We start from the raw sequence: 27,968 nt of genomic DNA on the forward strand, positions 1-27,968 counted from the left end.
GGCCGAGGCGAACAGAGGCTTTATGCGAGGTAGGGCAAGCTAGGACAGACCGAGCATGCCCACCTTCTCGTCCATCAACGCCTCGTTTTGCTGCTGCTGCTCCAACTGCATCCTGCTCTCCAAACTCTGCGGGTTGTTGGCCGAAATCGACAACCCCAGCGCGCCGCTACCGTACCCCGGTCCACTGCCAGACGCTGCAGGCGAAAAGGAACCCATCGCTACCACCGCCGAAGTCGTCGCCGCTGCTGCTGTAGACGAGGATTGCACGGGTGTGCACGGTCTCGAGATCGTCGGCGACGTAGAGTAGCGCGAGGCGTACGCTGCGTGGTAGTGATGGTGGATCCCGCGGTAGAGGATCCCGCCTGACGGCGAAGATATGGGCATGAGCAGCGGTGAGTTGGACCCTCCTCCACCGGTGGTGGTATGAGACGCTGCTGCGACAGCGGCGGCGATACTGGCATTGGTTGGAGTTGTGCCTAGCGACGACCCTAGGTTCATGGGCGACACAGCCCGCCGTTTGTATGGCTCGTACCTGTCGTCGCCCATCGTCTTCCTCTTGGGCAGACGTGCACCGGATGCGGGACCCAACACTCGAGGCGAGGTGTCGAGGTCCATCGCTGTCCCTCCTCGTCGCCACGCCGCGCGTTCGCCGCTGAACACTCCGTTGTTGGATCCTCCTCCAGAGGTAGCGGCAGCGCTAGTCGATCCGCCAGGCGACCATTTATGTGCGTTGCCCTTGTCTCTGAATCCCATCCACAGTGCGTTGTTCTTGCGCTTGGGTAGAGAACCTACACCGCTACTGTTGGCGGCTGCCGATCCTGCGGTAGATCCGAAACTCGTCGATAGCGCTGCTGCACCGCTACCGCCAGCCATGTTGTTCGACTGAGCGGAAGCGTCGTTACCACCAGCTGCTGCGCCAGTGACGGAAGATGATGCAGCGTCTCGCATAGCCGACGCTTCGAGCGCGTGACTGCGCAGCTCATCCTCCTCATCTGATAAGGAATCATTGCGTGAATAGTACATCATCATCTCCTCCTCTTCACTCGACATGTCGGAACTCTCGCCGTCATCTAACCCGTCCGCTGTAAACACTCCACGGATGTCGTCCACGTCGTCATCCCACATGTACTTGCGTCTCGAAAAGCCTGCTCCCAATCCGCCTGCTCCGGTTCCACTGCCAGATGCGCCAAAGAACGGCGATCTTGACATACGCATGGACCCCCCAGCGTTGCCGCCGCCGGTGCTGCTGGCACCACCGCCACCGCCAGGCGCACTGCAGGAGATGGACCCGGTGGCGCTGGCACCAAAACGAGGTGTGCGCGGGAGCGTTGCATCTCCGCCAAGGCGTTTCTGTAGTTTGGCTTCGGAGGCGATCTCGGAGTCTTCCGGTTTGCTTTCATCTTGCAGCGAAGCGGCGACGCGGGCGACGGACCGGTCTTTTGGCAGGAGGTTGCCTCGACGAGTGACAGCTTTCCGCACCACGTTGGACGAGAGCAGCGAGGAGGAGCGCGAGCGGTTGCCCGAGGGTCCGAGGGGCGAACCCATGGACGGTCCGGAGGATGGAGAGCGCGGTACAGCGCGCGTGGCGATTCCAGCGGATGAGGAGCTGTCCTGGCCAGAATCCGACGCAGATGCTCGTGCGAGTGCTGAGGACGCTAAGCTCGGTCTTGCGTGTGCCAGATGGGACGATGACGAGAACAATGCTGCTGCTGCTGGAGGCGGAGTGCTGGGTGTGTTGAAGAGCGACAGTGGTGGACCCATAAGCGGAGTATTAGGAGCACGCGAGGGTAAGGCTGCATCATCGTCTTCGACCTGCATCATCTCATCGTCGCCGTCGTCTGGGTCTTGGTTCGAGCGTCTTCTGCTCCCGCCTTGCTGAGAATGCTGAGCGGCATCGTGCGACCGATCGTCGTCATCGGACCGTTCGTCCTGGTCGAGGTTGAAGGGCGTAATCTCACGACCGAGCATGCTTGCCCTCCGAAAGCGGGCGGGAGAAGCAATGGCGAACCCAGGCGAGTTCATGCCCGGTGCGCGCCGGAGCAGTGCAGCGGGCGTGGCGACGCTGCCTGAGGCGGAGGACGACGACGAAGCGGCAGGGAGAAAGGCGTTGAACGGCGGTGGAGGCCAGCCTTCCCCCGCGAGCGATAGTATCGGAGACTGCGGTTGGCCGCCGTTGTATATTGTTGATGCGAGCGGATTGTTGCTGTTTTCTCTCGCCGACGAGGGCGACGGCAGGTTACCGATGCCTAAGCCTGCGCCGGAGATGACGAGCTTGGAGGGGGACGACGAGCCCATGTTTGCGGACAGCGAGAGCAGGGGAGTGTGATGGCTCCCCGCTGCCGATGCCGATTGGTGATTGAAGCTGAGCGCGAGAGAGGGACTGGATGGGATCGAGATGGGCGCCGACGAAGAAGCGGTCTGGAAGAAACCCGCATTGCTGCTGCTGCTGCTACTGCTGCCTCCACCGCTATTGGATGTACTGTGGTTCGTGGTTCTGGAGCTGCTGCTGCCGAACGGGAGCGCAAAGTCGGTCGAAGAGGTCACGAATGACGACCGACCGTCCGCATCATGATTGTTGGAGTTGCTGTTCGACATGATACGTTATCAAGAAGCGCTACCGGCGACAGCGGCAAAGGCCACACTAATCCAGTCAGCGGGCCATGAGCCGGCGTCGGCGTCAAAGAAAGGGCCAGCTTTATCGGGTGGTTCGAACGGCGTCTGCTGTGCATAAGCTTGACATTGTCAAGGCGAGTTCGAATGCGTCCGCGGTCGCCGGCGGGTGACGGAGGCTACCTTGAGATGCAGCTCTGCGATGACGATGAAGATGAAGGGATCGCAGAGAACAGGAGGTGGGGGAGACAGGTCGGGGTGATCTTGGCTTTGGCTTTTGGCTGGACGATACAGTAGATGCGGCAGGTGAATCCGAAGAACCCTGAATGAAACCGGCACGTTGCCCTACTATTGCTGGTGCTGCTGTAGTGCCGTGCTGCAGTGTCGAACTGTCAGCGCGTCTGGAAAACGCAGGGCAAGGCTGGATTTCGACGCCCCCATTTTCGCACGCTTTTTCGTACAATATTGTACAGTACCATACTGTATGTTCACTCGCTCCCTCCGACGAGACTCTTTCTGGCATCACGCTCAGCTTTCAGCTCTAGGCTCTCCACGCAGAGTCTCAAGAAGCAACGGTTGCGATAATCTTTCGCCCATCTCTCGCAGATCGCAATTTGAGAGAACAATGATATTCCGGTGACAGTCTACAACGAACGAGTGTGTCGAGTGTGAGTATGGACAGAGAGCGAAGAACAGAAGCAGAAGCAGAAGCAGGAGCAAGAGTTGGTGACTATTCACACTAGATCAAGTGTCCCTTTTCTATCTATCCGTTCATGTCATGCCTAGAACCGCTGCTTCAATCATAACGAACATCGCTGCGTTGACCCAACCCCATGCGGCGAACCGACACGGTCAAGTTGCGACCACCCTGATCCAACACAACAACGTGGTTCTTGATGAAGCTCAGCCCAATGATCGAGATCTGCGCCGGACCCGTCTGGAAAGCCGAGTAGCACAGACCTTTCCTGCCGCCGATCGTCGAAGCAGGGATGGGCTGGTTGGCGTAGAACACGTAGTCCTCCTTGGGGATAGTAAAGTTGGTGCCTCCGATCTGCAGGTTGAAAGTCGGGTTCTTGGCCGTCCTTTCATGGCGTTTGAGACCCGTGTCGCAGGGGACGAGGTAGGGGAAGGCCAGCCCGCTGCTCGAGTTAGCCACGTACGATCCAGTGATCTGGCTGTTGACCTCCTTGACGATAGTAGGGGGCAGGTAGAAAACCGCCGAGCCTGTGTCGATCATGAAGCGCCTCGGTCGCTCGTCGGTGCCCGGAGCAATGGCGAGCAGGTGGTCACCCATGGTCATCTGATCAAAGTAGCCCGCCCAGAGGTACGGCGACACGGCACGCGTCCAGGTGATGTTGCCCGCGAGGTGGTGGTCGTCGATCTCACCGAACGTGTATCGTCCTCCACCGCCCTTGCCCGTGTTGCGGTTGGCTTTCTTGAGCGTAGCGGTGAGGTAGGTCTCTTTGATGAGGCCGCGCGACGACATGGCCTCAAAGGGTGTGGTCCATTCCCCGGCAGTGCTGGAGCCGCTGCCAGCCGAAAGACCCACGATACCTTCCATACCACGCGAAGCACGCGAGCCACCGGTAATGCTGGTGGTGAGGGCCACGGGCAGTTGGTCCACCTTGAGCTTCTGCAGACCAAATGTGAAATCGTCGATGCCGACATAGCCGGAGGCGCTCGAGCCCGAGCCGTAGCTGGCAGACCACTTCTGACCGGGGGTGCCAGCAGCTGCAGCTTGTGCAGTGCCGTTGACGAGTGTGCGGTTGTGGAAAGTAGAAGATCGGGTGGGGTCGAAGAAGGTGTGGTTGTTGGCATAACAGCAGGCGGGAGAGTAGACCCAGGTGTCGGAGCTGCCCGAGTCAAACACCATCTTGAGCGTCTGTGGACGAGTGCCGAAGCCGACGTTGACGAGCCACTCGTTGTCCGCCGAGTTATCGGTGGCCCTGTTGATGACAATGCCGAGCGCGTGGTCGTGGTACTTACCGCCCTCGATCCAGCTGGTCACCTTGTTACCGAGGTGGTCGAGCGAGTCCAAAAGACCGTGGCGCTGGTGCTTATCGTGCTGCTTGTACTGGCCCTTGTGAGCGTTCTTCTTGGCATGGTCGGAGCGGCATTCTTTTTCGCCGCGGGCGCTGTTGCTTCGCTTGGAACCCACGCCGGAGAGGTCGCGCTTTCGGAAGCTGAGAGGCAGCTCGGAAGTCTCCCATCTGGACGCGAGGAAATGCGGGTGAGACGGGGTTCCGTCGGCGGTGAAGAGGCGCGAGATGGGCTCGTGGGAAACCTCGAGCTGTTGTTTGGCGTAAACGGCGTTGCTGAGCGTGGCGGTGGCGGCGGCGAGGCCAACCAATGCAGCGGTGGACTTCATGGCGAGGCGAGAGGTGTCTAGGCACAGATTGCTGTCTGGTATGGCGAGCAAGAGAGATGGGGAGGTCACGTCTGACGTCTGTTGCTCTTATAAGATGAGCGTGATGAGAGTCGAAGCCACAACCGTGTTTTGAATGGGGACGAGCGCACGGAGGGTGAATGCCGATGGTGTACAGCGACGGTTTGAGGTGATGAGAAGGAGGGGAGGATAGGTACGACAAGAGAGGAGGAGGAAAGAGGAGGAAAGAGTAAGGTCGGAGGTCGGAGGTGTCGGAGAGGGAAAGGGGATCGACAAGAAACGTTTGAGGCTGCACGCAGCTCAGAGTGTTGTTAAGCGTCGAGACGATCAATCAGTCCGACATTGTGTCCAAGGGGCTCCAACACGACCCAACACCGCAATGGCCGACTGGGCGACAAGACGACTGAGCGACTGGCAGTAGCGGACGTGAGACCGATTGCTCGAGCAAGAGTGTATGCGAGACAAAGTGCAAGTGGCAGATGAAGAGGTAGAGAGAGGAAGAAGAGAGAGAGAGGGAGAAAGAGGATGCTTGGCGGAACAACACAGAGGCGTCGCGCTGGCTGCAGAGCGGAGATGGTAATTTGCATTCTTTTGCAGGATTTTGTTTCTGGTCAGTGTAATATAAACTGTTCATGTGCCGCCTTTGAGTGATGATTCCGATGCCACGGCGTGGGGGCGAGAGCGTACTTCTCAAACAACACCAACGGCCACTAACCCAATGAAAGAAAGAAAAGAAAAATAAAAGAAAAAAAATAAAAGGAGAAAAAACACGGGCGGGCGGGCGTTTCAAACAGATTTTCGACTGCAGCAGAGCGCGCTCGCTTCGCCACGGCTTTTCCTTTCCTTTCGTCCAGCTGCCTTGCGTGGCGGCTTCTGTCGCTCTCGCTTCTTGTCGGCAGAGAACGATGCATACGAAACGATAGATTGGCGAGCGAGGAAGCCGGTGCCTGAAAATCGTGCATGTCTGAGCTGCAGAGACCGTGCGGCTCGTTCGTCTTAGTCTCTTGTCCTAGTTTGCCTTCCTCTTGGCTGCTGTCCATCGCAAACGTTGGGTGGGAGAGTTCTTGCTAAGCTTCATACCAAGGCTGCGAGACGCCAAAAGAGGCCGCGCACGTTCATCTCGGTCAGAAGGGGGGTGAATCCGGAATCGAGCGATCCGAGGAGGCCCAGCACGCCCAAGATGAGCAAGTGCTGTGCCCGGTTCACATTGAACAGCAAACAGAAACAGCACGGATATCGAGCATCCAGCCCTGCGACCTTGTTCTTTTCGATGCTTTCTGCGACTGTCGGACCGCCAACTCTAAATTCATTGTCACGCTGCAGAGAGCGGCGCGGTCGACACGTTCACTTTCTTACTTAGGCTACCTCTTCCCCCCTCGCTGCTGCTGCTCCTGTTGTTGTTTCGCGGATCGACCGAAAGAAAATGAGGGAGAGAGTGTCCGTGTGAGAGACAGAGGTGCATAGACAAAGCCAAGCCGGGAAACAGTCACGGCCGATCGAATACAGCAGAGACCCTTGCAGATTTTCGGCGCCCATTCTCCTTTTTGTACCGCAGGAATCGATTCTAGCCGTCTTTTCCACCACGCCCTTGCATCGTTTCCTGCGACCCTGAGAGTCTTCTCTCGCGAGCTGGCTGTCGCACATAAATCAACCAAGCGTAGTGTATCTGATCTAGTCACAACCATTGATATTAAGCCAGAGGGGAACAACACTGATACCATAAAGAGGTTAAAAGACCAGAGGAAGGTCCGGACCAAGAATTAACAATGTGCTGGTGCAGGAGAAAGATTAATGTCTTCATTTGGACGAGGCCGCTGTCGAAGAGCTATTGCTGGCGCCTGTAGCGCTGCTCGACATCGACGCCTGCTGCTGCTGCTGCTGTTGCGATGACGACGACGTCCGTTGCGCGTCGGCCTCCCTGGCGATGCGAAGCAATTCTCCCATTTCACCGCTCTGCTCGCACATCGAGTGGAACACGCTCCTCTCGTCCTCCATCAGCGACAACGGCGTTCCGCACTCGACCACCTTGCCTTTGCCCAGCACCACAATCTTGTCGTAGTCTGCAATCGTTTTGATCCTGTGCGCAATCGTGATGATGGTCGCTTGCGGCGCCATCTCTTGTCGGATCGTCTTTTGGATCTGCGCGTCCGAGGCCGAGTCCAGGTTGGCTGTGCTTTCGTCCAGAACCAGGATGCGACTGTCGCGCAGCTTGAGTAGTCCACGTGCCAGCGCCAGAAGCTGCTTCTGCCCCGCCGAAAAGTTGCGTCCTCCTTGCTCCACCGGCGCGTCCAGCGACGTGATGATGTTCGTGCGCCCGTACATTTCGGCGTCCGCGACCACTTCTTCGTCCAGCTGACTCACATCCCGTCCCTCGGGCTCGGGCGAGCTAGGACGGCTCGGGGCACGACTAACGGCGCGCGACGCGGCTGGCGTCGCAAACGACGCCAAACGACACCGCTCGAGCGCCATCCACAGCTCTCCGTCTTCGTACACGTTGAAAGGGTCCAAGTTGGATCGCACCGTACCGCTGAACAGCTGCGCATCCTGCGGGATCACTGTCAGCCTCTCTCGCAGCGTGCGGATGGGGATTGAGGCGATGTCGATGCCGTCAATCTCAATCGACCCTTGCTCCGCCTCGAGGAAGCGGAAGAAGCACAGGGCAAGCGTCGACTTGCCCGATCCCGTGCGTCCCACGATTCCGACCTTCTCCCGTGGTGCAAACTCGAGGTTGATGCCGTCCAGCACCCGGGGGAACTCGGGCGTGTATCGCACTGCCAGGTTCTTGATCACGATCTTGCCCTCGCTGCTCGGCCAGTATGCGGGAGGCTCGTCTCCCGACTGGCGCTCCGGCTCGAGGTCAAGATACTCGCTGATGCGCTCGACGCTGTTCATGTTGATCTCGGTCTGCGTGTACATGCGCACGATCCACAGCACCGATTCGACAAACGTGATGGCATACGCCAGCACAAACCCGGCCAGACTCGCCTGGATGTCGGTTCGCAGCAGCAGGAACACGGCAGACAGGAACGCCACCGACGCTCCGGCAATGTCGACACGTACCGACAGCCACCGGTTCTCGTACCACAGGAAAAAGAACGCGCGGTTCGCCTTGTCCACCAGGCGCAGGCAGTGTCGCGTGAAGCGTCCAGCATCGCCATACGCGCGAATGACGACGCAACCATTGAGCACCTCACCCACCACCGTGTAGATCGGCGAGCGTTCCACCGACTCGATGCGCTTGAGATCGCGCGAGCTAACCAGGTACAGGGCACCGATCACCGTGTAGACGCAGATCACGATCAGCGCAACCAGGAGGAAGATCGGAGTGGCCCAACAGATCAGCGTCAAGATGGCAGTTGCGGTGAGCGTGCACTCGAGCAGGAAGAGCATACACACGGCCATCTCCTGATCCACCGTCTCAACGTCCTTCGAGAGTCGGTTCATGATGCGGCCCACGGGTGTTCGATCAAAGAATTGCGGCTTGGCGTTCAGGATGGCGTCCGTCAGTCGTCGATAGATGCGGCGCGAAGCGCGGAGCGAGATGAAGAATTCGTAGCCGTCGCGTAACACCGCCATCGTCATGAATCCAAGCGAGATCGCCAGGTAGATGCTCAAATAGTACGTGTCCAGATCTGCACTGCTGCTACTGCCGCGTCCATCCTGGCCGAGTGGAGCGTTTGACGCCAACGAGAGCACCTGCTGTCCGTTGAAAGCGTCGGCGGCAGAGTAATAGTTATGGCTCGACAGCGCGTGCGCGGATCCATTCTGCATGACATCCTGAGCACGGTGGGTCGCGGCAAATGGATCCGGCAAGCGGTGCAGAATGTCCTCCAAGCGCAGCCCACCGAGCAAAGACGGACGGTGGGTCCAGATCGAGTCGATGAGAGGAGTCGTCATAAAGGACTGCACCTGCTCATAGGTGAAGCGAGGTGTACGCTGGTACGAAACCGCAGAAGCAGCAACGCGAATGTCTGCTGCCTCTTCACGGTAGTCGTGCGACTTTGCCCATCGCATCAGCCAGGCGCCCGAGCCGATATCGAGCAGGCGCACGGCGAAGAAAAAGATCAGAAGTGAGCCCCAGAGCAGCACTGCATATCGTGCCTTGCTGGCGACCGAGCCCAAGTAGAGGCCGTAGTTCTTTGTTCCAACGGCACCGGAGCTGTAGGTCTCCTCGTTGGTATGAGCCTTTTTCTTTTCGAGCTTTTTGGCCATTTCCTCGCGCTCGGCTTCGTCGCTACCACCGGCGGCCAATTCCTCGATTGTCATTTCTTCACTGTCCTGCTCGCCTGTTCGTCCAGCCTTGAGACTGGACTGGAGAGCCTCACCCTCTTCCGAAAACACGCCGGAGGCGTTGACGACGTCCGGCGTGCCTGCCACGACGACGCTGCCATTGTCCATGGCCACAGCGAAGGCGGCACCCGGGAGGCATAGGCTGATGGCATGCGTGACGAGGATGATGGTTCGGTTCCTGGCGAGCGCGCCCTTGAGTGCATGGCGGTAGAGGTGCTTGGCCGTGTGGCTGTCGACGGCCGAGAGTGCATCATCGATGAGGACATGCTTGGCCGACGAATAGAGCGCTCGTGCCAGCGCGATTCGGGCCTTTTGGCCACCGGACAACGAGGTGCCCTTTTCACCCACCTCGGTCTCGTCGCCGTACTCGAGGATTTTGAGATCAGGCTCTAAAGCGCACGCCTTGACGACGGCACGGTAGCGACGCTCGTCGTAGGGAGAGCCAAACAGCACGTTTTCCTTAAGGGTCGTGCCGAGCAACCACGGGCTCTGACTGCAGTAGGCGACCGACTCACTCAATCCAGTGGCTGGGTCGATCGGTGCAGTGGCGCGGGCGACAGGGCAAGGCATGAACGTGCGTCCACTGAGCTGGCGAGTCTCGCCGAGCAGCGACAAGAGGAGAGTGGTCTTTCCGGAACCGACGGGACCGGCGACGATGCTCAGCTTGCCGACGGGGAAGCGCAGGTTGACGTCGCGAAGGCAGAAAGCGCCTTCGTCCACTTCGGCGTCATCGTCAACATAGGTGAAGCTAGCATCCTCGAATCCGATCAAGCGGCTCGAACGCGGCGGCACAGAGCCTGTACGTGGGCCTCCGTCATCGGCAGCGGCAGTGGCGTCTTCGGTGCTGCTGCCGTCGGCGTCACCCCAATCGCTAGATTCTTCGTCGCGCAGCAGCTGCTGGTACTTTCGGGTCTCCTCCTCGCGCAGATAGCTATCGATACGTCGCACCGATACGAGCGAGTTGAGAATCTGCACAATCATGTCTGGAAGCGCGTCGAGCGGGTTGCGCAGCGTGTTGAACAGCGCCAGAGCGGTGAACGCCTTTTCGGCAGTGAGAGGCTGGTGGAAAATCTTGGTATGAGCGCCAAACGTAGCACAAGTGACGAGCATGGGCGTGCCCATGTAGGTGAACGTGTTGCAGAGCCAGGCGAGGTAGCGGGTGGCGAGGACTTGAAGCTCGCGCTGACGAGCCTCGTCCATGCGCGCATTGAAGGAGCGCTCCCAGGCAAAGAACTTGACCGTCTTGATGCAACCTAGCACCTCGGTGGCCAAGTTGAGACGCCTGTCGGTGGTCTCGAGCAGGCGCTTCTGCAGCTTGACGAACCAGCGCGAGACGAGCGTCTGGATGGGCAGCGAAGCTAGCAGGACGAGGAAGCCGATGACGGCGGACCAGCCAAGGAGGACGATGAGGTAGATGAGGCAGAGACCGATGACCAAGGGTGCACGCGGTGCGAGGAAGTGCAGGTAGGCGCAGAGCTCCGATACTTTGAAGACGTCGACCGAGATGAGGTTAACGACCTGGCCGTCGGAAGCGCGCTTGGGGCTCGCATCTGGCTTTGCAGCGTCAGTGTCCTTGGTGTTTGCATTTTTTGCTGGGGTAGTCGAGTCGTCCGCGTCCGATTGGTCGTCTGCATCCTTGACGGGCTCGTCGTTGTCGCCTGTGCTACCAATATCCTTGCGTCGAAGCGTCTTGGTGACGATCTCTGTGATCAGGATGGCACGCAGACGGATGCAGATGCGCCTGCCAAGGAAGAGGGCACGCGAGGCCGAGATGGAGGCAAAGACCTGACCGACAAACATGCCGAAGGCGTAGAGGATGCCGAGGTGAAGAGGCTGTGCATCCTCGAAGTTGCCGTTGCGGCGCTGCTCGTCCCTAGCCGCAATAAAGGCGAGGATCTTTTGGAGGAAAAAGGGCGGAAGGAGATCGAGACCGGCCTCGAGGGCTGCCCAGAAGAATTGCAGAGCAAGGAACCACTTGAAGTGGCCAAAGAGACGTTGCCAAAGCGGCCGGGTGGAAGGAGCAAGACCGGAGTGCAGGCCATTCTTGGGCGAGGTGCGCGAAGAAGGGGACGAACGTCGATGGTCGTCGGACCGAGCGGAGGTGTAGGCACGGAAACACGCGACCACGGCCGCAGCCTTGTCGGCCACTGGCAGATCCGGAATGGCAGCGAGCGTGAACTGGGTCCTATAGTGCTTAACAATGGCGGGGGTAACGTAGCCAAAGGTGGCCCGGGACAGAAGCGAGGCGGTCTCTTCGGGAGCAGGAATGAGATCGGCAACGGGTGCTTCGATGTGGGAAGTGCCGGGGCGTGGCTGCGAGGGCAGGTCGGCGCTGACGAGGCGCGGCGAAGGAAAAGCGGTACCTGGCACTCCGTGCTGCGTCTCTGGGGACATGGTGGTGTAGATGGCTCGCAAATCGCGAGGCAGGACGGTCTGCATTGGGAAGAGAAGCGTGGGCGCCAGAACGATGCAGCCGATGGACAGCTCGATAGCGGTGAGCACGACGGCGCCGCGAGTGTGAAGCTTGGGGTGGGCATGATTGTTGAGGAGCGCTGTACGCAGGTTGAAGAGGGTAACGGCTACGTATACAGACATAAGCGCGGCCTTGTGGGAGAAGAAGGAATGCGTGGAGGCGAGCGAGTAGGCGGAGAGCGAGGCGAGGTAAAGCCACAGAATGACCCAGTAGATCTGGTAGCTTCTAGAATGCCAACCAGTAGCCCAGTCGCCAGCATGGAGAGCGGCGAGCAGGACAGAGCCCAAGACATCGATGACGCGACGCAGCACCTCGAGACGACGAAGCTGTTGTATGGCCTTAGGATCGCGAGCGGTGGGCGGAGTGAGGTGGACCTCGTTGAGGATGACGGCGTTTTCGGTGTGAAAGACTTCGAGCGCGGCCTGGGAGGCGGCGGCGGCGGAACGAGCTTTGGAAGCACCGTTGGAGGATCCGAAGGGGAGCGTAGACGAGTAGGCAGACGAGACGCTGTTGCTGCGGATGATGCGAGATGAGTTCCAGGGCAAGATGGCACTCAACAAGCGACGGGGTAGAGCAAGGATGCTGCGAAAAGTGGAGCGAAGAGGGGTGGCATGGAGGTGGGCAGATGGCTGCTGCGCAGACTGGGCGTGCAGAACGGCGGAGAAGGAAGAGGCTGCTGGGTCGAGAGTTGCGACATGTTCTGCAGAGGCGGTGAGCGCACGGCGTCTACGCAGCTGATGGAGGACTAGGACCAGAAAGGAGAGCAGTACGAGTGCCACAGGCAGGGACGAGTTGAGCACCTGCTGCTGGAAGCACACATCCCAGTCGATACCGTCCCAGATCGGACGCCCGGCACAGCTCCTCGAGAGCGGCATGGTCGGATGATGGCGCAGGCCAGAGCACTTGAATGAGAAGGCAACAGCACGTCCAGACGATGCTTACGTTCCGGAGATCCGGGTGATTCGAGATGTGCAAGCCTTGACCTTGACGAGCGGCGACCGAACGATGCAGGAAGAAAAGAGCGTTAAGTCACCGACAACCCGAACGATGATGGGGCGAAGACGGGCGCCGGTGGGTGAGAATAAGAGGCTGAGGCTGAGGAAGACTTCCAGTGAGGCCAGAAGAAAGTCAAGTGGTCGCGACGACGATGGCGATGGGAGAGGGAAGGAGACAGATGAAGAGAGAGAGAGAGAGAGAGATAGAGAAGGTGAAGATTCAAGATCGGATGAGGGTCCAAAATTTGTCAGACTGCGCTTTGCAGAAGAGATCAAGAAACACCGACCGAACTGACCGAACTGACCGACCGACCGACCGACCGACGACGACGCACGTCCTCTCGCTCACTCGCCCATGTGGACACACCGACAGATCTCACACACACACTCCGCTTACGCCACTCGAGCCTGTCAAACACACCCCAGCAACTGCGTGTGCTGCTGCGCACCATGAAATCTCGAATTTTTATTCTGCCAGATCGGGACGGCGAATTCCGTTTTTTTCCTCATTTTGGTGTGACTGTGTATTTGTGGTACAAACAACTGCCGAGCTCTTCTCGAAATCGTCTTGGCTAAGACCACCTCCACCTCTCCCCCTTTGTTGTGCGTGCGACGACGACAGGCCTACGCGGCAGCGAACAACACGCCAAGCGTGGTGTGTTGAATGGACCCTGAATTAAAGCTGCTAGTTCATTGCCAACGTCTAGACGATCGATCTGCGAGTCGCTCACTGTGGCTTTTGAAGTTGGGCCGAGGAGCTGCAGTCTTGTGCCTGGTGCGTGCGTGGTTTTGCCGCATCCGAAGATTCGTGCCCGCGGATCACTTCGCCCCGAGCCAACCAGATGATTGCTGACCATTCGGCAACCACAACACGACGCCTGAATAGCCGAGCGATTTGACATCAGCGTCGTCTTCGCCAAATGTACAGGCAATCAAACAGACAAACAGACAGACAGACAAACAGGCAGATGCCATAAACAATAGCCGCGCTCGTATTCCATGCATCGCGGGGGCGCGCTCAAAACTCGATCAAGGGCGTTTCGGTAGCCGCCGCATTCACAGCAGCTGGGCTCTTGCCTGCCGAGCTCTGCCACATACCTGCCGACGAGGGTGCGTTGGTGTAAGGACTAGCAATGGGCGATGCTGCTTCGGCGGACCCATTCCGCTCGGGGCCAAAACCGTTGTCGGGATGAGGCGCAACAGGGAACAGCGGCAGGTAACTCGTGTCAGCTTTGGCTGGAGGTTGGTGCTGTTGGTGCTGTTGCTGCGGTCGCTGCTGAGCGCGATACTGTTGAGCTTTACCCTGTTGCTGCTGCTGCTGCTGCGACTCCTGAGCACCGTGTGCAGCCGAGCTTTCTGGCTGCGAGGGCGGTGCTACCGCCTGAATGGGAACCTGATTCCAGCCGTTTCGACTCGACACGGAAGTATCTGCCGACTGACGAGATGCAGCAATGGATTCGTCGCCCTGCCCATCATCAACCGCGCCGGCCTTGTCCACCGGCAACGCTGCCGTCGCCGCCGACACACGCGAGGGACTGCCATTCATGATGCCGTCGGTGCGCACCGAAAGCGCACCTGGGCCTTGCAATCCTACAGGTCCACCAGCGGATGGCGTGGCTGCGTGAGCCGAATGCGAGTGTGAGGGATGGGCGTGCTCCATGGGCGCACCTGCATACTCGTAAGGTGCATACTGTGTCGGCGCTGCTGCTGCAGCCACTGGCGAGACGGTTGCGTTGGGATCAGCATAGGCGCCGTTGGGATAGTTGCTCATCGCATTGGGTGCAGCATACTGCTGATATGGCTGATTCGGTTGTGATTGCTCGTGTGGCGCGTACTGGGACTGGGGGGGTGGCTGCAGACCGTACGGCTGTGAATGCTGTTGATATACGTACTGCTGGTCGTGTTGTGGGTGCTGATGCTGATGCTGATGCTGATGCTGGTGCTGGTGCTGGTGCTGCTGCTGCGGGTGCCATTGAGGGTGAGCAGGGACTCCGCCGTATTCTGCAGTGGGCGGCGCAGGATGAGCCTGCGACGCTTGCGGATACAAAGAAGGCGGTGCAGATTGCTCGTAGCCGTAGCCGTAGCTGGGATGGGTTGCAGCAGGATAGCCGGCTTGCGGATAGCCGTTGGAGGCGTACGCCTGGGCCGGGCGTGTCATTTGAGCATCAAGCAGACGGTCGTATAGACGCACCGCCTCGGATAGCTTTTCGTGCATCGAGACGAGCACATTGTGACGTCGATGACCTTCCTCCAAGTTGCGCGCCATACGCGGTCTTGCCGACGATGCTTTCTCGTATAGGGCTTGCACGGGTGGCGGAACGGGGGCACCGACCATTCCATTTGCCTGGTTGTGTGCGTGCTGCGCTCGGATACTTTGGGTAAAGGTGAGAATATTGTCCACGTCCTGAGGTGCCAAGTCGAGCGAGGGGGGTAGCGGCAAGTTTGACTGCGCCAGGTCGGTGGCGTGCATACCAGCAGCTGAAACGCCAGACGTTGTTGCTGCAGCACCACCAGCATCTCCAAGACCATCGGGAGCACTCGGCTGTGGAGGAGCCCAGTCTCGCAGGCTTGCGGCGATGGCTGCTGCCAAGTCCGGATCGTCATCTGCGTCGGTGCCTTCGAGCACGCGGCCGTTGGGTGCTCGCTGCGCGCTCGACGGGGCAGCAGAGGGCTGACTTGGCGTTCCAAATGGCTCTGGTCTCGAGCCCTGTGCTGCGCCCTGACCCGAAGATTCCAGAGAGAGCTTGATGGCAAGGGCGAGATCCTCCTCTTCTTTTTGGCGGGCGCTGCGCTTGGACTTGCCGCCGGACGTCGCGGAGCGCTGGAGAGACGACGAGGACGATGCTCCGCGACCCGAGGGGACGTGCTTGCTCGAGGAAGAAGGAGATGCGTCCCTGGCGCTTTTGGAGCGAGACAGCTTGGCGGCGTTCTTGGGCGGGCCTTTTCGGGCGTAGCAGCCGTCGCAGACACGCACGTCTTGTCCGATGCCGAACCAGGGCAGTGCCAAGTTGTGACTGGAGCACTGCTGGCAAAAGACGTTGCCGCAGTTGCGGCAGTGGTGTTTGCGGTTGAAGGTGGTGAAGGCGGTGCGGCACCGCATGCACACTTCGCCGTCGACCCATTCCGGGGCGGTCAAGGTTTCGACGAGGGCGGCGGAAGCGACGGCGTTGGGATCGAGGGGCGGGAAGTCGAACTTGGAGTCGGCCTTGAGCTGGTTGTAGATGTCGGTGATGTAGCTCATGTGCGCTGGCTTTGCTTGTGCGATCTGGGACCAGTTCTGGATGAGGCCGAGCGCCTTGGCCTTGACGTCGTTGTTGACGCCGGCAGGATTGCGGAGCACCGAGACGAGGTTGTCCATAAACTCGCGCGATGCGACTTCTTGGAGGAAGTGGTCGCCGCCATTCTTGATGCAGATGTCGGTGAGACCGAGGGCGAGGAGGACGACGTTGGGGTTCTTGTGGCTGACACGACGCTTGAGCACCTGCATGGCCTGCTTGGCAGGGACTTGCTTGGCTCGCACCTGATCGCAGATTTCGAGGTTGAGCGCAATGTCCTCGGATCCGACGGGGAGCAGTTCCGAGGTGGCCTTTTCGACCTGCTCGGTGAAGGCGTCGGAGCCCCATGCAGACCAGAGAGCCGACATGGTGTCAAGAGACGAGACTTGTCAAAAGGCGAGGATGGAGGCCCTGGCAAGTGCGTGCGATGCGACGAGCACTGTCGTGTGGCACTCGCAGTGAAGCCAGCAGGTAGCGTGGCGAACGAGTTAGCCTCACGCGGTCAGTACGATGCGGTGAGGTGTATGATGGGCGATGAATGCTGTCGTTGCATGCAATGTAGGATGGTGCGAGGTCAAGATCCAGGTCGAGGTGGTGGATAAGGGTGGCACGGGGATGGGGAAATGCAAATGCAAATGGAAACAGAGACAGTAGGGTCTCGCTTGGCCGAGGCGCGGTTACGATGCGGCGGCCCCAGCGCAGCCAGGGCAGCAACGAACACACGCCAACAGCTATGCACTGACGCAACACCCCCCAAGCTGAGTTGCTGCACAGCACAGCACAGCGCAGAACAAATATATTACTGAATTATTTTCGTTGTTCGGGTCGAACGACTGACTGAGCCTTCGTCGTCGTCGTCTTCGCTTTTGGACTGGGCTTCGGGGTGTTAGCCACTCGGGGCTAACAAATCAAAAAATGGCTTTTGAATCGATCACGTATTCGTCAAATTGAAAAAACGAGAATCCAAATAGAAAACCTGTCGAAAGCGAATACAATTAAGCACCGCGAGAAGAAAACAGAGCTGCTCAGTTGCCTAATTTTGATTGGGAGAAGAAGAGCAAAAAAGGGCACGCGCAGTCAGCCAGTCCTGTTCACGAAGCTCTCGCTCAGTCAAACAGCCCAATCGACGCGCCATTTGGCCAGTTGCGGCTTTCCGCCAGTCAGTCAGCCAGAGCCAGACGACACAAAGCTCAAGGATTGCAACGCTTTGAGCGCGGCTCTTGCCAAGCTGCTCTTCTCTCTCTCTCTCTTTCTCGTCTCGTTCACCGTCAAACTTGGGCCTTCGTCGCCATCACCACCTCCTTCTCTCGCCACCATCCGCCCTTTCCTCTTCATCACCTCGGGCTCTTCATCTGATCCTCATCCTCATCTTGCATCCGGCATCTTCCTCTCTACCATCACCGCAACCTCGACCAGAACGTCATCTGATCGTTCCACATCGATTGCCGCATTCGCTCGTTTCTTTCATCCTTTCGATTACGTCTTATCTCTTCGCATCGCCCTTTTCTTTCGACAAACAGAGACGGCCGTCTAGCTTTGCATTCGACAACGCACCGTCCGCTCTCCTCTCACATTTTGGCAGCTGCAGCTTTGCAAAGACATCAGTCTAAGCTAAGCCCTGATTGCAACTTGCGCTTTCCACCGCTCACAGTTTTCGGGCCAGCAGACAGTCCTTTTTTCGTCGTTCGACCTTTCTTCATACATGCCCAGCATCTGATTCCTTCGCCTTTCTCGTCGTGGACATCCACCCTTCGTCTGCGTTTGCAGCCTGACTCCGACTCGTCCTCGCGACGTTGCTCCTTTGTAGATTCCAGCCTCGGCCATCCAGCAACGAAACAAAAAAAGAAACGACATTGCAGCTCGGCATTCTCGTCTGCCCCATCGGCTCTATAACCTCGCCGTTACAGCCAAGTTCATACCCTAGTCGACAGGCAGTCACGTTTGCTCGTTCCGTCTACCGCCGCGTCTTCCCGATTTCTTTTGCTTCACGATGAGCGCCCAAGCCGGTCAATCTTTTGCTCACTCCAATGCACCCATCCGCCCCGTGCGTGAGGTGCAGTTCGGTATCTTGAGTCCCGAAGAGATTGTAGGTATCTCGTACGCTCGCATCCCACCGTCCTCTGCCGCACCGTCTTCCGCCTCTTCGTGCTCAGGGCCTGCGACGAGTGGCGGCGATGATGCAATGCGTCCAGGTCCACCGTCTTTTGCTGCAACACACAATGCTGACTAATCTGGATCCGTCTCCATTTCTTTGTCTGCGTCCCTCATCACTGGCGCTCTCGCTTCCGTACTCACGCTTTACCTTCTTCCTCCTCCCTCCACGCGCACAACAGCGAGCCATCTCGGTCTGCAAAATCGAGGTTCCCGAAATCAAGGATGAAGCGGGCAAGCCAAGGATCGGCGGTCTCTCAGACCCGCGTCTCGGGACACTCGATAGAAACTACAAGTGTCAGACCTGCGGTGAAGGTCACCAGGAGTGTCCAGGTCACTTTGGCCACATCGACCTCGCCAAACCCGTCTTCCACATCGGCTACCTCGGCAAGGTAAAAAAGATCCTCGAGTGCGTCTGCTACCACTGCGGTAAGCTAAAAGCAGATATCGTCACAGATCCCGTCTTTGACCAGATCGTAAAAGCGACACGCGGCAGCAGGAAGCGCCGCTTCCAGCGTGTATGGGAGTATTGCTCCAAGAAAATGGTCTGCGAGGCCGACGACCCAAAGGAGGAAGACGAGATGGGTTTCGAAGAACAGGCCAAGCCCGGTCATGGAGGATGCGGTCGTGTCCAGCCCAACATCCGTCGTGAGGGTCTCAAGCTCTTTACCCAGTGGAAGAAGGGCAAGGGCGAGGACGAGGACGGAGAGGAGAACGCCATCGCCCAGGCCGAGAAGCGTCCCTTACCCGCGTCAGAGGCACACACTATCCTCAAAAAGATGTCGAGCGAGGACATTGCCGTCCTCGGTCTCTCGGAGGAGAATGCACGTCCCGACTGGATGGTCTTGACCGTGCTTCCCGTCCCTCCTCCTCCCGTACGACCCTCAGTGCAAGATGGGGGTGAAGATGACTTGACATACAAGTTGGCCGACGTCATCCGTGCCAACGCTACGCTCAAAAAGATGGAGCAGGAAGGAACACCCGCGCACATTCTCGCCGACTTTGAACAACTGCTCCAGTTCCACTGCGCCACCTTCATGGACAACGACATTGCAGGTCAGCCACAGGCCATGCAGTCGAGCGGCAGGCCCATCAAATCGATCCGTGCGCGTTTGAAGGGCAAGGAAGGTCGTCTGCGTGGCAACTTGATGGGCAAACGTGTCAATTTCTCGGCTCGAACCGTCATTACTGGTGACCCGCTACTCGAACTCGACGAGGTCGGTGTGCCCAAGTCAATCGCCCGCAACCTCACCTATCCGGAGCGTGTGACGCCCTACAACAGGGCTTGGCTCTCGGAGCTGGTGCGCAACGGTCCCAACGACTATCCTGGTGCCAAGTACGTCATTCGCGACACGGGCGAGCGTATCGACCTCAAATACAACCGACGCAGCGACATGGCTCTGCAGCCCGGCTGGATCGTCGAGCGTCACCTCAAGGATGGTGATTACGTTTTGTTCAATCGCCAGCCCTCGCTGCACAAGATGTCCATGATGTCGCACAGGATCAAGCTCATGGACTACTCCACCTTCCGTCTCAACCTCAGTGTCACGCCCCCTTACAACGCCGATTTCGACGGTGACGAGATGAACTTGCACGTGCCTCAGAGCGAAGAGACGCGTGCCGAGCTCTCGCAGATTGCCTGGGTCCCACGCCAGATCGTCTCGCCCCAGGCCAACAAGCCCGTCATGGGCATCGTCCAGGACACGCTCTGCGGTATCCGCAAATTTTCGTTGCGTGACTGCTTGCTCGACTACCACCAGGTGCAGCAGGTGCTCTTGTGGGTCGCCGACTGGGACGGCGTGGTGCCCATGCCTTGCATCCTCAAGCCCAAGCCGTACTGGTCCGGTAAGCAGATCCTGTCCATGTGCATCCCAAAGGGTATCAATGTCTTTTTGGACAAGGACAAGGGTCTCAAAAACAACTTCCTCAAGGATGACGGTGTCTACATCGAAAACGGCGAGATCATGTATGGTGTCATCAACAAGAAGGTTGTTGGTGCCTCGGCGGGTGGTCTCATCCACATTATCTTCCGAGAAAAAGGTCCCGTCATTTGCAAACGCTTCTTCTCGGGAGTGCAGCGCGTCGTCAACTTTTGGCTTTTGCACAACGGCTTCTCCATCGGTATTGGAGACACAGTCGCCGACAAGGCCACCACGGACAGCATCAACCAGACGATCACTGCGGCCAAAGCGGCGGTCATGGACTACATCAAGTATGCCAGGCACGATTGGCTCAAGGTCGAAGCTGGTATGACGCTGCGAGAGTCCTTCGAAGCCAATGTTAACCGTGTGCTCAATCAGGCGCGAGACGACGTCGGCAACCATGCTGAGGGCAGTTTACCCGACTTCAACAACGTCAAGCAGATGGTGGTTTCGGGTTCCAAGGGTTCCTTCATCAACATCTCGCAGATGTCGGCTTGTGTCGGACAGCAGTCCGTCGAGGGTAAGCGCATCCCGTTCGGTTTCCGCCACCGCAGTCTGCCTCATTTTACCAAGGACGACTTCACCCCCGAGAGTCGTGGCTTCGTCGAAAACTCGTACCTGCGAGGTCTCACGGCGCAGGAGTTCTTTTTCCACGCCATGGCAGGTCGAGAAGGTCTCATCGACACGGCTGTCAAGACCGCCGAGACCGGTTACATCCAGCGTCGTCTGGTCAAGGCGCTCGAGGACGTGATGGTGTGCTATGACGGCACCGTGCGAAACTCGACCAACAACGTCATCCAATTCGCCTACGGTGAAGATGGTATCGACGGTGCCCAGGTCGAAACGCAGACGCTCTTGACGCTCAAGCTCAACGATGCCGATTTCCGCCATATGTTCCGCGTCGACCTGCATGATGGCGGCTTCAAAAAGGGCACGCTGCGTCCCGGTCTGGGCGACTGGTCGCAGGAGCTGCAAGACCTCCTCGATGAGGAGTTCGCCCAGCTCGAGTCGGACCGCCAACTGCTCCGCACCGAGATCTTCCAGTCGGATCAGGTGCAGGTGCGTTTGCCCACGAACGTGGCTCGTCTGGTCCTCAACGCGCAGCAGATCTTCCATATCGACCAGCGCAAGCCAAGCGATCTCTCGCCCGCCGAGGTGATTGTGGGTCTGCGCGACGTGCTCGACCGCTTGGTGGTGATCCGCGGCGATGACCCCATCTCTCGCGAGGCGCAGCTGAACGCCACTTTGCTATTCAAGATCCACTTGCGGTCCTACCTCTGCTCCAAGATGGTCATTGAGCAGCACCACATTAACAAGGAGGCGTGGGAGTGGATCCTCGGTGAGATCGAGGGCCAGTTTGCCCGTTCGGTCGCCAACCCGGGTGAGATGTGCGGTACGCTCGCAGCCCAGTCGATCGGAGAGCCGGCGACGCAGATGACGCTCAACACGTTCCACTACGCAGGTGTGTCGAGTAAGAACGTCACGCTCGGTGTGCCGCGTCTCAAGGAGATCATCAACTGTGCAGAAAACATCAAGACCCCCTCGGTGACGGTCTATCTGTCCCAGCAGTACAACCAGTCGCAGGAGTCGGCCAAGGTCATCCAGACAGCGCTGGCGCACACGACGCTGCAGACCGTCACGTCGGCGGTCGAAGTGCACTACGACCCGGACCCGTCGGCGACGGTGATCGAAGAGGACAAGGATTTCGTCGAAGCCTTCTTTGCCATTCCCGACGAGGAGGTCGAGGCAAGCCTCGAGCGCCAGTCGCCCTGGCTGCTGCGTCTGGAGCTGGACCGTGCGCAGATGCTCGACAAGAACCTTACTATGGCCGATGTCGCTTCCAAGATCAGCGCCATGTTTGGCCAAGACATTTTCGTCATGCATTCCGAAGACAACGCCGAGAACCTCATCCTGCGTATCCGCGTAGTCGACAATGATCCCGAGAAGGAGGCACAGGGCGAAGAGGAGATCTTCCTCAAGAACCTCGCCTCGCAGATGCTCGCCGAGATTGACCTCAAAGGTATCAAGGGAATCAAGAAGGTCTATATCGTGCAGCAGGACAACAAGACGCGCCGCATCGACCCCGTCACGGGCGATTGGCGGACCGTGTCCGAATGGGTGCTCGAAACGGACGGCAGCAACCTGGCAGAGGTGCTTGCGGTCGAGGGCGTCGACGCGATCCGGACCAGCTGCAACAACCCGGTCGAGGTGTTCCGCGTGTTTGGTATTGAGGCGGCGCGAAACTCGCTGCTGAGGGAGACGCGTGCCGTCATCGAATTCGACGGTTCGTACGTCAATTACCGTCACTTGGCGTTGCTGTGTGACATCATGACGAGTCAAGGCGCGCTGATGGCTATCACGCGTCACGGCATCAACCGTACCAACCAGGGCGCGCTGATGCGATGTACGTTCGAGGAGACGGTAGAGCTGCTGATCGAAGCGGCATCGATGGGTGACGTTGACGACTGCAAGGGCGTGGCACAGAACGTGCTGCTGGGCCAGATGGCGCCCATGGGGACGGGTGCGTTTGACCTTAACCTGGATCTCGAGATGCTCAAGGACACGATTGTCAACCACGCGCTGCCGTACGACACTCTGCTGGCGACGCGTTCGCTCGATGCAGCGGGCGGCAAGACGCCTGGAGCCATGACGCCGTACGACTCGAGCTCGCCTGCCTCGGACGATGCCTTCCGCGTGCACGAGCAGGCCATGTTCAGTCCGCTGGCACAGACGGGCGGCGACGAGGGCGTCTACAACGACTACCTGCTGTCCGGTACGAGCCCCATGCGCACGCCATTGGGCGCACAGAGCCCGGCCGGCTACGGCTTCTCGCCTGTCTCGCCTGGATACGTACCGACTTCGCCTGGCTATGCAACCTCGCCTGCTGGCGCTCTGGGCGGCATGAGCCCGTGGACGGGCAACAACGGTCTCGGCGCCACCTCGCCGGCGTACAGTCCCACTTCGCCTCGCATCTTTGGTGGCGCCACCAGCCCATCGTACTCGCCCACTTCGCCTAGCTACAGCCCCGCGTCGCCGAACTACTCGCCCTCGAGTCCAGCAGGTGCCGGCTACTCTCCGACAAGCCCTCGCATGAGCCCGACGAGTCCAGCAGGTCGCTACGGCGCAGCGACGAGTCCGCAGTACTCGCCGGCCTCGCCCAAATTTTCGCCAACGAGCCCCAACTACAGTCCCGCCAGTCCTGCGTACACACCGACCTCGCCCGTCTACTCGCCAACGTCGCCTGCCATGGCGGGCCGAGGGGGTGCCAAGGGTTTCAGCCCCACATCGCCCGCCTACTCGCCCACTTCGCCGCAGTACTCTCCTGCTTCGCCAGCCTTCTCGCCGACGTCACCGCAATACTCTCCGGCCTCTCCTCAGTACTCGCCGACGTCGCCGCAGTATTCGCCTACGAGTCCAGCGATGGGCGGCGGCGCGTCAGGTCCTGGTGCACCTGGTGCTGGCGGTGCTGCCTCGCCGCGTCGCAGTCGCATGTCGAACAAGCCAGCGTGGCAACGTTGAGCGCTTACACAGCACCTAACCCCGAGGTTGCATCCGTCCTGAGTTTGCTTCTATCGCCCTTTCTAATCGCCTCTTGTCTTGCCACTGTTACCTTCTGCCACCTTCTGTTCTTGCGCCAGCGCGGTCGTCTCTCCGCGTGGCGCTGTCAAATCACCATAATCACTTCTATATTGCAGCATCAAAAGAAAAACCCCACACTGTGCTTTCTGACTCTTTTTCAGAGATGTACGAGAGCCCTTCCCCTTCCCTTCCCCCTCATCCTCAACCACAAAAAGGTACATATGTCAAATCTACAAACACAAGGATTCCTACTCATAACATCATTCTGCGAAAATATCAATCGCTGTTAGACGCTCCCCCTAGGCATCGTTGCGTGATAGGCTAATGAGACGCAGAGCGAGCGCTTTGGGCATGCGGATCACAGATCGCTTGATGTAGGATCAGACGTGGACACACAGAGGAAGAGAGGAAAGAGGCCTAGCGAGGCACTGGACTGGCACCTGATCAAGCGAGCGACAACTAAGCATTGCGTTCGCATATGACGGTATCCATGGCGGTCGATGGTATAAGAACAGGTTAATGACAACATGGCGAAGGCCGCGCTAATTCCAGCGAAGCTAGACAAAGAGCTCGGGTGCGTGGTCGATGAAAAACTCGACCGTCATAGCCTTGCCGCCCATGTGCGCAAACTCTTGCGTCGGGTCGGCAGAGCGCATGAGTGTGGGCCCAAACACCACGCCCAGATTGCGCGCATTCATGCGATTATCAACACTGCGCTCCTGCACGCGGTACAGATGCAGGACCAGATGCTGCAGCGTGCAAAAGTGCTGCCGCGGAAGCCGGTCGACCAGCTGCTTGACAAGCCCCAACTTGGTTGCCGCATCGTCTTGCTTGGACTCGACCACCTTGATCAGCTCGTCGTACAGCTCAAACGTAAGCAGCGGCGTGGGCAGCTCGCGAAAGTAGTTCTTCAACACACTCGTGATAGCCGAAACGTCGTTGAATCGATCCGTATCCTCGAGATCAAAGGCGTTGCCGCGTTCAAACAGCTGCGTGATCACCTTGAGCTGCGAGGTACCCCCCGACTTGCGGTAGATGCCCTCGTAGTCCATGCCAAACGCCTCGACTGCCTGGATGCACTTGTCGACGATGAGTGGCACATCGCGTCCCTCATGCGCCGCCTGCTCGGTGAGTAAGCGGCCGAACATGGACGGGCCCGTGTTTTCGGCCTGCCCCTCGTCCGGCCGCGTATACGGCTGGTTGCACGATACGGGCAGACTCTGCAGGCAGCGCGAGTGGCAGACCTGCGTACAGAGCGCACAGCGCATCTCGGACTGGCCCCACATGTTCTTCTGACAGGCAAAGCACCGCGTCGGCCTGAGCACGTTGAACGGCTGAAACAGGTGTTCGCGCACCACCACATCGTGCGAGGTGGCACGTGTCATGGCAGCGGCACCCGCGCTGGCACTGAGCGCCGCAGCACCACTTTTGGGAGGCACGGGTGGCACCGCCCCGTTCTGCGACGGTTGCACGTTCGCTCTCGTCGTCTCGGACAGCTTGGGCTTCATCCACTTGAACTTCTTCACAGCTGGCGCTGGCTCGACTCGACCAGGCTTGATCACCTGCTGCACGGCCGTGTCGACCGAAACAGTGTCGTAGCCTGCACTACTGGGCGGCGCGTCGTGCGACGAGATGGAGGCATTGTGCGCGGTGTGTTTGTGCACGTGCTTGTGGCGCGATCCGAAGCTGAATCCGCCCGAACTCTTTGTAGACGTCGACGAGAGATCCTTGGGCAGAGTGGGCAAAGGCGGCAGTTGGTCCCTCGACTGGGCGGCGAGCTCGATTTTGCGGTTGAGCTGGCCCAGCATGGTGTTGAGTTCCTCGTTCTTTGCGTTGAGGCTCTGCGCCTCTTCGAGAAAGAGCTCCTTGGATTGCTTGAGTTCCTCAATCTCGATCAGCAACGAGTCGCGCTCGATGGTAAGCTCGTCGATCTCTTTGCGGTAGCGACTCTTGACACTCTCGAGGCGCGAGGTGAGGTTCTGCGTGATGGCTGCATCCACGGTGCTCGTGGAAGTGCGAGCGCCATTCGTCGACGAGGTGGTGTTGTTGGTGGCCTGGGGTTTTGAGCCGGTTGTGCCGTCCTGCAGCGCAACCAGTTCGGCTACTTCGGCCACGGTCAAGTCTCGCTCCACGGTCAATTTGGCCAAGTCACGTTCCATGCCCTTGAGCGAGGCCTTGACGTCCTGCGACCGTCGTTCGAGCTGCTCCTGTTGTCGTCTCTCGCTGTTGGCCGTGGCGAGCTTGAGCGCCTGCTCGGCCAACTGCCTGCGTAGACGCGCCATCTCGAGTTCAGCTTCATGCCTCGCGTTGACTTCGAGCTCGAATTCCTCCTTGGCCATCGTGAAGCCGTGTGCGGCCTGCTGGCTGGCACGTCGAATGCGGTCGTAGCGCAGTTGCAGCGACTCCATGCGCTGCCGCGTCCGCTCGAGGTCTTGCAGAATGGTCTCGACGAACGAGATGTCCATACTCACTTGACCGTCACGTGCCTGTTGCATCGAGGCGCGAACCTTGGACGAGACTTCTTTGAGAGGGCCTGTAGAAGTGATTGTGTTTCGCCGATCGTCGTCCCCGATGAGTTCCTCCTCGCTGTCAAGGTTCTCTTCGCGATCCGCGCTGTTCTGATGCGGCAACGTGGTCGCACGCTCTTGCTCTGACGTAGAGCTGCTCGCTGATGGAGTCGCCATGGTCTCGTTTGCGCTCGGATCGCTTGCATGGGAATGCGTAGGTGCGTCGACGGAAGCTGGTAGCGCTGGCACAGGTGGGGCTTGCGAATGGAACTCGTCAGTCGAGCCAAAGTCGCCAAACGATTCAACCAAATTGAGAAAGTCGGGGTCGTAAAATGAATACACCTTGGAGAGACGCGAGGAGGAGCCAGAGGCATTGAGCGGATTCCTTGTGCCTGCTCCCTGTTTGATGCTGGAGGTGCGCAGATTGACGCCAAGACCCTCGCGACTCGTGGACGGTCGCAATGATCTCCCGGCTTCTGCACGTGGCGAGCCGCCGAGCGGGACACTCTTTTTCAACGGCGAAGTGGCCGGGCTGGAGGGCGAAGTAGGGGCATCGGTGGCAGGTAGCATGATCTTGGCAGCTGCTGGTGAGGCGTGGGGTGAGCTGACGCCGGATGCGAATGTCTTTTTACGCGGAGAGAGTGGAGCCGTGGTCTCGTAGTCTCCGCTCTGAGGGTGTAACTGTTCGTCTGCGGAGATAGAGGACACGGAGGTTCTCGAATCGCTCAGCGCGGCGTTGTGGGCCGAGACGCTGCGACCTTCGAGCTTGGCCTGCGCTCCCGCAGCAGGACTTCGTCCTTCGCGCGAAGGCGGCGGGGGTGCATTCATGGGACGCTTGCCACCTGCACTGCTAGGTCGCGCCGCCGCCGCCGCCGCCGCCGCCGCCGTGGCTGAGCCACCTTGGCTCATGTATGGCGACAAGCTGGTGCCATTGGGTGCTGGACTAGCGAGAACGGAGGCAGAGGGTGAGGGCGAGGGAGACTCCTTGGATGGGAGTGATGGCGGCTGATCCAATTTAGGCGAGGGTGAGGGGGTTGATGCACTGGTCTTGGGGGCTGTGAGGTTGGTGTGCTGGTTGAGTTCTGCCGACTGAGCATCTTGGAGCTGCTTTTCGCGGCGCGCTTTTGCGCGTTTATGCTCTGCATGCTTGCGACTGCGTGCGACTCGGTCGTTGTGACACTTCATGCAGTATATGCCCTGGCTGGTCTTGGCGAAGACGAGCTCTTCGATCCTGGAGTGGCAGGAGCGACATGTGAAGCACGAGGCGTGGTAGGACTCGTCGCCCGTCATGATTGCTTCCTCCATGATGGGCTGACGGCAAATGTTGCAGGAGTAGTTGCACTCACCGCAGATGGGGTGGCCGTCGGAGAGGAGGAGAATATCGTCGCGGTCGGTGCTGACCCTATTCTTGCACTTTGCACATCGGAAGCACTCGACGTGCCAGAGCTTGGTCGCAAACTGGATGACGCCTTCCTCGACGCTCTCTTCATCGATGAGACGGCCACAGCCTCCGCAATAGGCTTCAGGGAGTTCATCTTCAACGTCGTGAGCATGTGCATCGTCTATGTCCACCTGCTGATCTTGAAGGGCCAGTTGCTCCTGCAGTAGTGCAGGCATTCTGGTGCACTGCTAAGCTGCTCAAATTTTGCAGAGTCAGGTCGAGTGGGTGGAGCTATTGGGCTCTGTGAGAAGGCCGATGAGGCGGTGATCTCCCCTCGTTGCGCCTGGCGAGAGGGAAAGAAGAGAAAAAGAGAGAGAGAGCTACCGACGTTTTTGAAAT

General features: G+C 58.9%; 6 protein-coding genes across 6 annotated transcripts; 1 reads left to right on the top strand and 5 right to left on the bottom strand.

Annotated features, from left to right (window-relative positions):
- Positions 1–39: 39 nt before the first annotated feature.
- On the bottom strand, positions 40–2,595 carry EX895_001289 (uncharacterized protein; the record flags this gene model as incomplete). The annotated part of the gene is made up of 1 exon (XM_029881888.1): positions 40–2,595. One exon carries the CDS (start codon positions 2,593–2,595, stop codon positions 40–42), a length of 2,556 nt encoding a protein of 851 aa, XP_029741976.1.
- An 811-nt stretch (positions 2,596–3,406) lies between these two features.
- EX895_001290 (uncharacterized protein) lies at positions 3,407–4,978 on the bottom strand (the record flags this gene model as incomplete). The annotated part of the gene is made up of 1 exon (XM_029881889.1): positions 3,407–4,978. The coding sequence occupies one exon, from the start codon at positions 4,976–4,978 to the stop codon at positions 3,407–3,409; it is 1,572 nt and encodes a 523-aa protein (XP_029741977.1).
- A 1,815-nt stretch (positions 4,979–6,793) lies between these two features.
- EX895_001291 (uncharacterized protein) lies at positions 6,794–12,634 on the bottom strand (the record flags this gene model as incomplete). Its single annotated transcript, XM_029881890.1, has 1 exon — positions 6,794–12,634. The coding sequence occupies one exon, from the start codon at positions 12,632–12,634 to the stop codon at positions 6,794–6,796; it is 5,841 nt and encodes a 1,946-aa protein (XP_029741978.1).
- Positions 12,635–14,919: 2,285 nt separating this feature from the next.
- EX895_001292 (uncharacterized protein) lies at positions 14,920–16,397 on the bottom strand (the record flags this gene model as incomplete). Its single annotated transcript, XM_029881891.1, has 2 exons — positions 14,920–14,957; positions 15,023–16,397. The coding sequence occupies 2 exons, from the start codon at positions 16,395–16,397 to the stop codon at positions 14,920–14,922; spliced, it is 1,413 nt and encodes a 470-aa protein (XP_029741979.1).
- Positions 16,398–18,019: 1,622 nt separating this feature from the next.
- Positions 18,020–23,621, top strand: EX895_001293 (uncharacterized protein; the record flags this gene model as incomplete). The annotated part of the gene is made up of 2 exons (XM_029881892.1): positions 18,020–18,115; positions 18,363–23,621. The coding sequence occupies 2 exons, from the start codon at positions 18,020–18,022 to the stop codon at positions 23,619–23,621; spliced, it is 5,355 nt and encodes a 1,784-aa protein (XP_029741980.1).
- Positions 23,622–24,238: 617 nt separating this feature from the next.
- EX895_001294 (uncharacterized protein) lies at positions 24,239–27,805 on the bottom strand (the record flags this gene model as incomplete). The annotated part of the gene is made up of 1 exon (XM_029881893.1): positions 24,239–27,805. One exon carries the CDS (start codon positions 27,803–27,805, stop codon positions 24,239–24,241), a length of 3,567 nt encoding a protein of 1,188 aa, XP_029741981.1.
- Between the last annotated feature and the right edge of the window lie 163 nt (positions 27,806–27,968).

This window comes from Sporisorium graminicola, chromosome SGRAM_10 (genome assembly GCF_005498985.1).
Source record: "Sporisorium graminicola strain CBS 10092 chromosome SGRAM_10, whole genome shotgun sequence".
Taxonomy (NCBI): Eukaryota; Fungi; Basidiomycota; class Ustilaginomycetes; order Ustilaginales; family Ustilaginaceae; genus Sporisorium; species Sporisorium graminicola.